At 33.7% G+C, this 11,748-nt stretch overlaps 2 protein-coding genes across 3 annotated transcripts; both read left to right on the forward strand.

The window, feature by feature from the left end:
- The first annotated feature begins 1,672 nt into the window (after positions 1–1,672).
- LOC8267956 (serine/threonine-protein kinase RIM15) lies at positions 1,673–7,830 on the forward strand. 2 transcript variants are annotated; one of them, XM_015726966.3, is made up of 15 exons: positions 1,673–2,378; positions 2,468–2,529; positions 2,676–3,503; positions 3,651–3,717; positions 3,805–3,867; positions 4,327–4,390; positions 4,494–4,587; positions 4,655–4,738; positions 4,828–4,917; positions 5,015–5,042; positions 5,396–5,920; positions 6,013–6,074; positions 6,862–6,971; positions 7,058–7,145; positions 7,221–7,830. In XM_015726966.3, the coding sequence occupies exons 1-15, from the start codon at positions 1,961–1,963 to the stop codon at positions 7,536–7,538; spliced, it is 2,901 nt and encodes a 966-aa protein (XP_015582452.1). In that variant the 5' UTR covers positions 1,673–1,960; the 3' UTR covers positions 7,539–7,830. The 2 variants fall into 2 exon arrangements, with proteins under 2 accessions (XP_015582452.1, XP_015582453.1); XM_015726967.3 differs by having other exon boundaries at positions 6,016–6,074.
- A 1,157-nt stretch (positions 7,831–8,987) lies between these two features.
- LOC8267957 (bax inhibitor 1) lies at positions 8,988–11,418 on the forward strand. Its single transcript, XM_002531745.4, has 6 exons — positions 8,988–9,223; positions 9,980–10,123; positions 10,239–10,330; positions 10,549–10,735; positions 10,832–10,987; positions 11,085–11,418. The coding sequence occupies exons 1-6, from the start codon at positions 9,107–9,109 to the stop codon at positions 11,133–11,135; spliced, it is 747 nt and encodes a 248-aa protein (XP_002531791.1). The 5' UTR covers positions 8,988–9,106; the 3' UTR covers positions 11,136–11,418.
- Positions 11,419–11,748: the final 330 nt, after the last annotated feature.

Consider the following 11,748-nt stretch of genomic DNA (forward strand, 5'->3'; position numbering starts at 1 on the left):
AATATTATAGTTATTTTTAATATGTAGTATTTTTTTTTTTATTTCGGTAATACTTGCTTGAATTATATAAAATAATAAATATAAAATATCTTTTTATAGAGTATAAAGTATTTTATAATATTATAGTTATTTTTAATAGGTATTATTTATATAATATAAATAATTATTAATAAATATATGTAAAAAATCCGGTTCTACGGTTATAGTACGGTTTTTACTAAAGAATCAGTACCATACCGTAATAGAAAAAAAAGTTCGGATCAGTTTTATTCGGTTATAAAAAATTTCGGTTATCTCAGTTCTGGTACTTTTCGGTACGGTTATTCGGTTCGGGTGGGAATTACCGAGATCCATGCTCAGCCCTAATAGATACTAAAAATACAAGCTGAAACTAAAGACCAATTTTAAATACTATATATATATATACTATATTTATACCATGAAACATATATTAAAATTTGTAAAGTATATACTATTTACTGTAATTTTTTCTTGTGTTTTTCTAAAGATATAAACATAGTGAGTATATTATATATAAGGAACATTTATTAAAATAAATTGAATGTATTCCATTATTTTGAATAAACACTAATGTTATATCTTTGCTACTAGAAAAAAAAAAATTGGAATAAAAACATATTAAACAAATTAAAATTTTGATTAAAAGTTACCTAGCATATACCTAATATATAGCTAAAATATACATTTTATATCCAATATATAATAAAATAAATATAATGTATAGAATTTCTTAAGAGTGTACCTTTTTCTTTTTATAAATATGCAATCTATATGAATTAAAATAGTTGCAAATACCAAATATATATTTAATGTATATTATATTTTGTTGAGCATATACCATTTGTTGCTATTTTTAACCTTTTTAAAGGTACAAGTATTTAAAATGTACTATAAATATATGAAACAAATACTAAAATAAATATAATGTATACCAATTTTTAGAGTTTACCTTTTTAGTTTTCTATATTTGAAATATATATATATACTTAAAATATTTCAAATATCAAATATATACTTAATATATTTCATATTTTATCGAATGGATCTCATTTGCTTCTACTTTTTTATTATATTATGTTATAAATATACATAATCTTTAATAATTTCATAAAAATATAGAATAATAAAATTATTATCAAAATACTATTTTCCTAATTTCTAATAATCACAGAGTTGTTATATCAACTTTAACTAGATCAATCAATTAAAACTGATATTATTGTTATTGAGAAAAATAATTTTTAAAATTAAAATATTTAAACTAAAAAAGTAAAATTTTGATTAATATTTATCTAATATATACCTAATATGTATTTTTTACTGTACATTTATAAAAAAAAATTCTCTATATGATAATTTTTAAATTTTGTTTAAACAAATGTGATTTATATATAAAATAAATTATATTTTTAAAAAATAGTTTTAGATACTAGTTTTGTATATATTCGGCTCTCAAATGGTTTGACCTGCAATCAAATTAATATTATTGAATAGATACTAAATATATATTAGACATATACTAACATATACTAAAAATAATATATTATAAAAATTATGAAAATATATACCAAATTGCTAATAACATATACTATTTTATAAAAAAAGTATACCTAACATATGTAACCATATTTTTGAAATAATTTTTCAATTTACAATATTATTGAAAGGAAAAATTCTTAACAGCAAAAATGATATTTTTAAAGTTTTTTTGAATATTTATGAAAGAATTCTAACAAAAAAAATAAAATAATAATAATAAAAAAACGTTTTATGCAATAAGAAGGTGAATTGGCGGGAGATCACAACGTGCCAAATCTCAAAACTCAAAAATCTTCCAATCCGCGCCTCTCTCTCTCTCCACATTGTCTGCAAAAAATTTCCATAGTCCATCTCCAATCCCTATTCTCTTCTTGCTTTCTTTCTCCTGCCCTAATTCGATATGTTAATCCACCGTCCAAAAACTGAACTCACTCTTCTCGACTCACTCTCCACCACCGAGTCCAACTCCGATTTGCAAAAAGCATGGCACCTTCTCTCTCTCCTCCTTTCAATTGGCCACTTAACTTCACCTCACGAACTCGCATCTCTCTGTACTCTCTTCCCCACAACTCCCGATCTAGTCGAATTTCTCTGTTCTATCCCTCACTCACCTCTCACTTTAACTACCGGCAATGAAGGGATCTTAGTCACTATTTCTGTAATCGGCCTTCTCGCCTTTTGTCGATTTGCCTCAAATTTTAACTTGGCTGATGCTTTTCTAACTCCGATCAGAGACCATAGTCCCGGGAAGTTGATGACGGATGCTGTTAGAGTCTACTTTAGGAAGCGCAAACGGATCCAATTTGATTCTCTAGAAGGTTCAAAAATTTGTGTTTTTTAGGCTGAGTGTCTGCTTGTTTATTTATTTGTTTGCTCGTTTGATTGATTTATATTATGTCTCATACAGTGGATAAGAAGCTTATATCAGTTTCTGGGTCTGCAAAAAGGGTTCGAAATGATTCCTCCAAGGTATGCCTTGAATTTAGCAATTGCACTCACATTTAGGGCTTAGAATCTTGTTTCTTTCTTGTTGTAGAGAAAACACAAGGCCTTGTTTGAAACTATCACATGCATATAATATACATAATTGTTAATTTAAGGTTGATTTTGTGCAGGTGCATTTTCATGTGACTGAACATATCAGGAGTATGTATGTTGAGCCAAGTTTCATGTCTATTAAACTAAATAACATCATTCTCCCACCTAATTTGTTCATCAAGGCTATCGCCAATAAGATAATTTATCAATTAGAAGAGAACGTTGAGCAAGTTGAAGACGAAATGGATAAACATATGATTTTAGTAAGAAATGGGAACATGGATCCTGAGCTGGATGAAGAATCTGCCTGTCAGAGAATAATGTTGGACAGTACAATGGACATCGATGATATTTCTTTTAAGGATGGTTTCGGACAGACAAGCATAGTATCACTATCATGTGCAAATGCTGATGATGCTTGTAATGCTGAAAATGATTGTTTTATTGCGAAAATAGGAGTCCAATGCAGAGAATTTTTAACTGATTCTGCTAACATGAAAGAAGTGGAAAGCCTTTTACAACCAATTAATACTGCTCTTTTGGGTGCGTCAAGAGAAAGTGAGAGTAAAAGGAAGAAGGAAACTACATCCTTGGATAAAGAGCGATTAACTAGTGATGCAAGGAAGCAAACTATTTCTCCATCAACTCAGCTAGAGTCTGTCGGTCAGAAGCAGTTGTCCAGACCTTCTGCTAAGATGAAGCTCACATTCTTGGATGCAATCAGTCTAAGAGAAAAAGCCACTGAGCAATTTTCAGAAGGGAGTAAGGCAGTAACCACTCTCAAGGAGAATTTACAGGTTAAGAGAAATATTATGGCAATCAGTACGGGACAAAAGCCAAAGCAGAAGCATGTGAATGCACATATTAAAGAGGGGAAGAAGGATCTTGCTTCTTTTTCTCCCACGGTAAGGCACCACTCCTCTAATATCTGCTTATTTGTCTGTTTATGCGTGTCTGTTTCCAAAGTGGAGCTTACTTACTAGTTCTTACATGTGCTATTATTACTTAGCTCCATCCCAATTAATTAGGATATCGTGATGGGTGCTTTGTAGGATCAGGTGCAAACAAAGGCCCTTCCCTGCTTTGAGTCTTACATTGTAGAAGAAGAAGAAGGTTCAGGTATGAAAGCCTTTCTGCGTTTCTCCACCATTCTTTGCATCCATTTACATTATGCAGATTCATTGATGGATAAACTCAACCTGGCAGGTGGTTATGGCACTGTTTACAGGGCTCGAAGGAAGATCGATGGGACCACAGTTGCCATTAAATGTATGTGAGATAAGCACTTTTGTGTGTTATGCTGCTGCCTCTTTCAGTTTCTGCTTTTGCTTATTTAATCAGTATAAGATTGCGGGTTACATATCTCAGACTCTTGACAATGGTGGAATTCTCTACTGTAGATTCATAGCAAGTCTGACCTTTAACAACTAAGAGCGGATAAGTTGGTTACCTTTTTTATCGTCCACTAGTATTTCCCTGAAGAAAGTAGTGGAAGATCTTTCAAGTTTACTATTGTATAAAATGATAAGAGAACATACATATTCCATATGTTTGAATCACTCTTAGTAAATTAAAAGTTTTTTTACATGAAAATGATGCAGTTAAAAGAATATATATTCTGTGAAGAAGTGGTCTAGGAAGATCTGCCCTCTTTTCTCACTACTTTTTGAGATGATGCCAGTAGTGCAACATTTCCTCATTGTAGGTTACAATTTTTCTGCTCTGCAGGCCCTCATGAAAATGCTCATAGGCACCATGTTAGCAATGAGCTAAGGATGCTGGAGCGGTTTGGGTAAGTGTTTTGAGAAAGTTTTATTCACATTTACAAAATTTCCCTGCATTTAAGATAAAAGAAGATTGTGATCTTTACCAGCAAAATATTTGACTAATTTCAGGGGTAAAAATTATATAATAAAACTAGAAGGCTGTTTGAAGAGTGGAAATTCTGACTGCTTTGTGCTGGAGCATATTGAGCATGATAGACCAGAGGTAATTATCAGATGCTTTGACGAATAAACTTTATTTGTGTATTTTTTGACGCTGGTTTTTTCTGTAGTTGTTGAAGAAGGATATAGATCTTTCTCAGCTACGCTGGTATGGTTATTGTATGTTCAGGGCACTTGCTAGTCTTCATAAACAGGTAACAATGTTCTACTAGATACAACCTACACCGATTTACATGCTATTTTCGGAGATGAAGAATCTTCCCTATCCTTTCCACATTTTCAGGGAATAGTTCACAGGGATGTCAAACCTGGCAATTTCCTTTTCTCTCGCAAGTCCAATAAAGGTCATCTTATTGATTTTAACCTTGCCATGGTTAGTTCTATTTATCTGATTATCTTTCCTTGCCAAACCCACTGGAAGTTAATATGAAATTTAGTGACAGTTTTCTTGGTTTACTGTGTTTTGACAGGATCTGCGCCAAAAGTATGGAACAACTAGTGAGTTGCTATTCCTTCTTAAGTTTCTATGCTTAAATGTAGTGTTGGCTATGGGTCTAGTTTAGAGAATCAAGTGGTCAATGCTGACCTGAACACTTTGGTGTGCTAACTGTAGATTTATTTGTGAACTTAACAAAAAGAAATATGAGCATTTGCATGTGATGCTGTTGCCAGTAAAAGCTTGCTGAGAATGTTTTCCCTGGACCTCTACCTTTTTCAAACATTGTTCGCCTAGTTCTTTCCTTCTCAAGCATTAAAACCTGGAAGAACTATAGCCAGCATATCCTGCTGAGAATCTGTGTGATTTTATGATCCAATGTTTACAAAACTGATGTCTTTCTGTATGTTTGCAGACAAATTAAAAACAGGGAATGATGTAAGCGTCAACCGTGTTACACTTCCCAATGCAAAACCTGCTCCTACAAAAAGTAGGAGGATTCCAGTTGCTAAATTTGTGGGTGCTGTCAATCGAGAGGCAACAAAAGGCTTGAAGGCAACTTTAGAACTCAAGAACCAAAAAAGGAGGTCTGTTAACAGACCTAAGGCAGATAATGAATTGAGTGGTTGGAATATTATGAGAAGTCAAGGAGCAGATGGCTCTGGAATAACCTCAGTGAAGGATGTCACAAGCAATAGGACTCCTTCTGCAGAAAGGCCCAGAGAGCCATTACCATGCCAAGGTAGGAAGGAACTCCTAAGCTTGTTGCAGGAAGCAATGCACAGTCCAACTTATGAAGCATCAAGTGTTCCAGCTTCTATACGAAAGAGGATTGCTGCGCCTCATGGAAAAGTGGATGAAAGACTTATTTATCTTACTCCAATGCCTCTGAACTCAACTGAGCTTGCTATTCCTGGCAAAAGCTTAAGTAACAACAAAGGTTCTTATATTATGATTCTGATAATTTAATTTGTCAGATATTCTTGTTTTGGTCTATTCATCATTTTTATGTTCCTTTCTTCTTCTTATTAGAAGATGCAAAGCCCAAGAAAGAAGGTCCATGTGTTGGAACCAAAGGTTTCCGGGCACCAGAGGTAAGAATGGGCAGAAATGCATGAGTTTGCTAGTTTAGTTACCTCAGTTTTGATGTCTTGATATTTGCTACCCATGAATTTTGCAGTGGATATATTAACTTTAAGTATTATACATTTCATGATGTTGTAATATTGATAACAGCCTGTATATTTGATTTGTTTATTCTGATGCTTCTGGTTTATGCTATAATTTTTTATTTAAAGGGTAGAATTATTGAAAGAAAAAAATGGAGTTGCTGTATTAAACTATAGTAGAAGTCTGAAGATAACGTTTTGTGCAATGAACATTAGTGCTTTCAAATATCAAAGTCAGTCCTTAGTCCATGCCTCATTAAAAGAGTTAAATCTACAAAAAGGAAATAGAGAGAGCTCTAAAACATCTCATTTCTTCTAATATTTGGCATATAATGTTCCTTCAATATATTTCAGATTGTGAAAAAATTTTATGGACTCTAAAAATTTTTTGGCGCCTGCATTTCTCTTCCTAGTTCTATTCTTTGTCTTGATCCAACAACTAACCTATTTATCAAAAATTCCTCTGTTGATCTTCATAACTATTATATTTGCAGAAGCTGACATGTAATGGTCTGTAGTAATTTGGCAGTAAATACTGTATTCAACTTTATGGTTTCATATTTTTACGTGCCCCCTAGCTTAAACAAATACATTTAAAGCTCTAATGTTCTGGTGGAAAGCAAACTTCAAAACATGATTTTAAGTACTCTCTTGATTTTTTGTATTTGTCAAAATGGAGTAAGTTGAGATTCATGTTGAGTGGTTCATCCAGGTTTTGTTCAGGTCAACCTATCAAGGTCCCAAGATTGATATTTGGTCTGCTGGGGTCACCCTACTCTACCTAATGATCGGAAGGACACCCTTTTACGGTGATCCTGAACAGTAAGAATTGTTTGTAATTCGGAAATATTGTGTCCTCTTATGTTTTATTCACACCTTAGTTTGCCAATGACACTTGCTTTTATCAGGAACATAAAGGATATTGCAAAGTTAAAGGGCAGTGAAGATCTGTGGGAAGTAGCAAAGCTACATGACCGAGAATCTTCATTCCCAGCGGTATGATGTTCATACTTGTGATATTACTTTAATAATAAGAGGGAACTTGCATGTAAAACTTTCATTTGCCTGCAGGAACTTTACGACAAGTACTTGCCGTCTGTGACTCTAAGGGAATGGTGCAAGATAAACACAAAGAGAAGGGATTTTTATGATATAATCCCGAACTCACTCATTGACCTTGTGAATAAATGCCTGACAGTAAACCCAAGACTGAGGATCAGCGCAGAGGATGCCTTAAAACATGAGTTCTTTGCTCCATGCCATGAGGGCCCAAGAAAGCAGAGACCGCTCAGGCAGGAGCTCAGCTTGGACTCTGGAGCTAGTCTTCCTTTGTGTGAACAAAGCATTGAAAATGGAGTAACAGTGAAGATTTCTCATCAGCTAACTTGACCTTATTTATGGATGGAACCTTTTTTTTTTTTTTTTTTTCTTTTAAAACTTTAAACTAATTTTAGGTTAACCCTCTACATGTAGCTATAATAAGCTTCTCTTGAAACCATGCTGTAAATGTGCAACCCATATAAGCTTTCGGCCTTCTTTTGTACCGTATTACTTGTCCCCAGGAAAAACTCCTAGCAATGCTGGGCTTGTATTAATCATAGGAAACACAGACAAAACTGTATACATATGTCCTATTCTCAAGGAGTAATAACTAAGCTGTCATGAGTGGGAGATACCTCTATTGCATTCTATTGTTAAGACATTAATCTTCAGAGACGAATTGGACTCCTTGCACTAAAAGCTACAAACTTGATCGCTCAATGATTTTTCTTGTCGTTTTTCTTTTTCTTTAACAGAATTAATGTATGAAGGGAAATCGACTTAAAATGAGTAATATGTGACGGGTGTGGAGCTTCACTTGCGCTACAGTTAATTGGTGTTGTGATTATGGGTGAAAAAAAAGACTCGGATACTCTGTCGTTTTACAGTTAATGGTATTTTGGAAGTAATAAAAAATTAAAATATTTTAAATTTTATAATTACCATAAACATTATTCAATCTAAGAACAATTCTCGAGAAAAAGAAAAGCTAATAGAATGCTGTATTAAATTAGGTAGATAGTGACATGGCATGATGCTATTGGTGGTACGACGTAGGATTTTGCGTTAGTAAATAGGGGATGAGGCATTTTCCTTAGTCGCAAAGCGAATGTTAGATAATATGCATAGATCTCTTCCTTGTCAACTTCGTGCTCAGTCGTTCCATCCAAGGAATAATAGACAAAATGAAATGACGTACCTAGTCAAACTCAGCCGCGAATTCTCTAGAATGACCTTTTCAATTCCCTCAATGCCCCTTGTTTGGCTGTCTATCCAATTTGTACTTAAAGATCCGGATGCGTCTAAAGTGGCCCATTTTTAATTATTCTTTTTTCTTTTATTACCTAATCTATCTACTTTTCCAAAAACTATCAAATTGAATACCGGCCATTTTTAGACTAGTAACACATCAATGAAAAGTCCAAAGCATCTATAATTTAACTAATTAAATCAAATTTTATTTTCAGAATTTTAATGATATTTAAAACTTAGTAAACTATTAATTATGTATACCAAACATATATAATATAAAAATATAATCTATATCTTTCGCCATAAAAAGCTTTAAGATGTTTTGTATGAATTGAATTGTAAAGTACCAAACCCGAATCAAAATGCAAAATCCATAATGGTAATTTAATTCGGGTCGACCACTTTTCTGAGAAGAACCCATCCAAAAGCAAGGAAAATAAGAAATCAAGGAAGGGTATAACCGTAATTGAAAAACGCTAGAAATTTCCAGGAAACTAGTCGCAACTAACACGTATGTAGGTGTATATATACAAAGGTCGTGATCATTAATTTACTCAACAATATCATCCAAAAAGTCTTGTCAGCTCCGAGTTTGTTTGTTGCATTTCGATAATAACATTCTCTTGTGCGATTGATTTTCAATTTCCATCGTTGAGTATCAGGCAATGGACGCGTTCGCATCTTTCTTCGATTCGCAATCTTCTTCGAGAAATCAATGGACATACGATTCTCTCAAGAATTTCCGTCAGATCTCTCCTCATGTCCAGACTCATCTCAAACAGGTCTCTATTCCTTTCCTTTCTTTTTTTTTTTCTTTTAATTTTCTTTTGATATCCTGTTTAAGTTTCGCTAAATTAGGTTTAATTAGCAATCTTTTTGTACGATCATCGTAAATTTGTGTGTATTTTTGCATTGGCTTTTCTTGTTTTGTTGCTTTGGTGAGTGTTAGGGTTTTCCTTTTATCCCTAGATTTTTTTTTTAGATTGTAGTGGTCGTTTCTTTCAGGATTCTGTTTGGTTGTTGTGAAAATAATTGATTTTGATCCTTCCTAGAGGATTGGGTTTTCACTGTAGATCCATCGTGTACGGGATTTTTAGGTTTTATTTACGGTAGAGTAGGAACTTATTGCTCTTAGTTTGAGATAAATCATGTGCAAAAGTTCGATTCAATGAATTGTTTCTTAATCATCACAGTTTTGGCATGGTTTCATTCCTTTTAAAATCTGTTCTTCCTAAAGGATTGACGTAATATAATTGGATTCTTGGATTTTTAGACTTTCCGAACATGGTAATCATGAAAAGAGAGAAGTTGAAATTATATGTTTGCTTGATTTGAAAAATTCAATGAAGAATAGAGAGAAGTTGAAATCATATGTTTGCTTGATTTGAAAAAATCAATAGAGAGAAGTTGAAATTATTTGTTTATTTGAATTGATGATTATCTGTTAATTTGTGTTGCTTGGGGTTTGGCCTTTCAACATGTCAGTAATATTAAAAACATGGAGTGTGTTCACAGCTTATAATTTGTTAATTTTGCAGGTTTATTTGACCTTATGCTGTGCACTAGTTGCAGCAGCTGCTGGGGCTTATCTGCACATCCTATGGAATATTGGTGGTCTTCTAACTACTTTTGCATGCATTGGATGCATGGCTTGGCTTCTGTCTCTTCCTCCTTATCAAGAGGTAAAGAGAGCTTCATATATCTATCATACTCACTTTATCTTGTGCTCTAAGGATCATTAGGTTTTTATTAATTATCACTCTATTTTTACCCTCTCCCCCTATTTTGATTGAGCAGCAAAAGAGGGTTGCTATTTTGATGGCAGCTGCACTATTCCAAGGAGCTTCTGTGGGCCCTCTGATTGATTTGGCCATTGATATTGATCCAAGGTACTTAGATGTCATTGTATTAACTTCGCATGTGGTTACTTTTGATTCATTTCTTATGGAATTGACTTCTGATTTTGAAGGTCTAATGTCTTTATTTTACATATTTACTCTTGTTACATTGGGTGAATGTTTGGTAGTTGCAAAACGTTCTTATGGTATCCCTTTTAACATGTTTGAAGATTGTGCTAACTTTGTGAATATTTTTACCCTTGTGACAGTGTTCTGATCACTACATTTGTGGGAACTTCGGTGGCCTTTGGTTGTTTTTCGGCTGCAGCTATGTTGGCAAGGCGTAGAGAGTACCTCTATCTTGGTGGTTTGCTCTCATCTGGCCTGTCGATCCTTCTCTGGTTGCAATTTGCATCTTCTATCTTTGGGGGATCTGCATCCATCTTTAAGTTTGAGGTAAGGGGATCATTTAAATCTTCCAGTTTGGTGAGGTACTGTTGGTTGCTAGCTATTTTTAACAGTATTGTACCTTGCTTTTGATAAACTTTGCAGTTGTACTTTGGGCTTTTGGTGTTTGTGGGCTATGTGGTGGTTGACACCCAGGATATCATTGAGAAAGCTCACCTTGGCGATCTGGACTATGTGAAGCATGCTTTGAATCTTTTCACTGATTTTGTTGCTGTGTTTGTCCGAATTCTCATTATCATGGTAGGTTGAATTGGAAATCAAAATTCTCTGATTTTTTTTAATTGTATGTTATTCCTACCAAGCTTCAAACTAATAAAAACACCTTTTGCTTGTCCAGTTGAAGAATTCAGCTGAGAAAAATGAGAAGAAGAAGAAAAGAAGAAATTAAGCATTGGCTGGGGTTAAATCATGTGGTGCTGCAGTAAAATTGAACCAGTTGTCAATAACCTTTTTTGTCTGTCTTTTTTTTTTCTGTGAGAGCCTAATCTATGTAACTACTTTGTGAACCGTGTAACTATTAGTAGTTATGTTTTCTGTAGGATATACGTCTGGGTTTTGATAAATCCACATGAAGAGAAGTTCATAAAATTAATGGTAGTTGGATTATAGGGCTCTGCTTGCTGTAGATTTTGGGATTATAATGATGACACAAAATGGATCTTGCCCTTGCTTGTGGCTGTTTTTTTTTTTTTTTTGGTCATCTGTCATCCAACTAGTTGGTGAACCATGCACCATTTTAAATATGAATGACAGTTAGGAGCCAAGGACTGGTTCATGCAATTAGGATAGCCTTTACAAAGTATTTGTCAGATGATGTTGAGATTTTTGAATTCAAAGTCATGCTCGAGAACATTATGAGAGGTGAAATAATTCTCGTTAATGTTCTCAGATTGTCTGCCCTCTATGATTTTTCCACAGGGAAACGATCTCGAAGGTCCTCCCTTGTTAATGCTTAGGACGATTCATATTGTAAAATTACTGCTTAAATAATGCTTAGGACC

Source organism: Ricinus communis, chromosome 5 (genome assembly GCF_019578655.1).
Source record: "Ricinus communis isolate WT05 ecotype wild-type chromosome 5, ASM1957865v1, whole genome shotgun sequence".
NCBI classification, from domain to species: domain Eukaryota; kingdom Viridiplantae; phylum Streptophyta; class Magnoliopsida; order Malpighiales; family Euphorbiaceae; genus Ricinus; species Ricinus communis.

What these genes read in the sequence shown, in the direction of transcription:
- LOC8267956 (XM_015726966.3), top strand. Translation starts at nt 1,961, where the DNA reads ATGTTAATCCACCGTCCAAAAACTGAACTCACTCTTCTCGACTCACTC. An exon ending in GACCACAGTTGCCATTAAAT is followed by an intron (nt 3,868 to 4,326) that starts GTATGTGAGATA and finishes TCTGCTCTGCAG; the next exon opens with GCCCTCATGAAAATGCTCAT. An exon ending in AAGCTTAAGTAACAACAAAG is followed by an intron (nt 5,921 to 6,012) that starts GTTCTTATATTA and finishes TCTTCTTATTAG; the next exon opens with AAGATGCAAAGCCCAAGAAA.
- LOC8267957 (XM_002531745.4), top strand. Translation starts at nt 9,107, where the DNA reads ATGGACGCGTTCGCATCTTTCTTCGATTCGCAATCTTCTTCGAGAAAT. An exon ending in CTCTTCCTCCTTATCAAGAG is followed by an intron (nt 10,124 to 10,238) that starts GTAAAGAGAGCT and finishes TTGATTGAGCAG; the next exon opens with CAAAAGAGGGTTGCTATTTT. An exon ending in TCCGAATTCTCATTATCATG is followed by an intron (nt 10,988 to 11,084) that starts GTAGGTTGAATT and finishes TTGCTTGTCCAG; the next exon opens with TTGAAGAATTCAGCTGAGAA.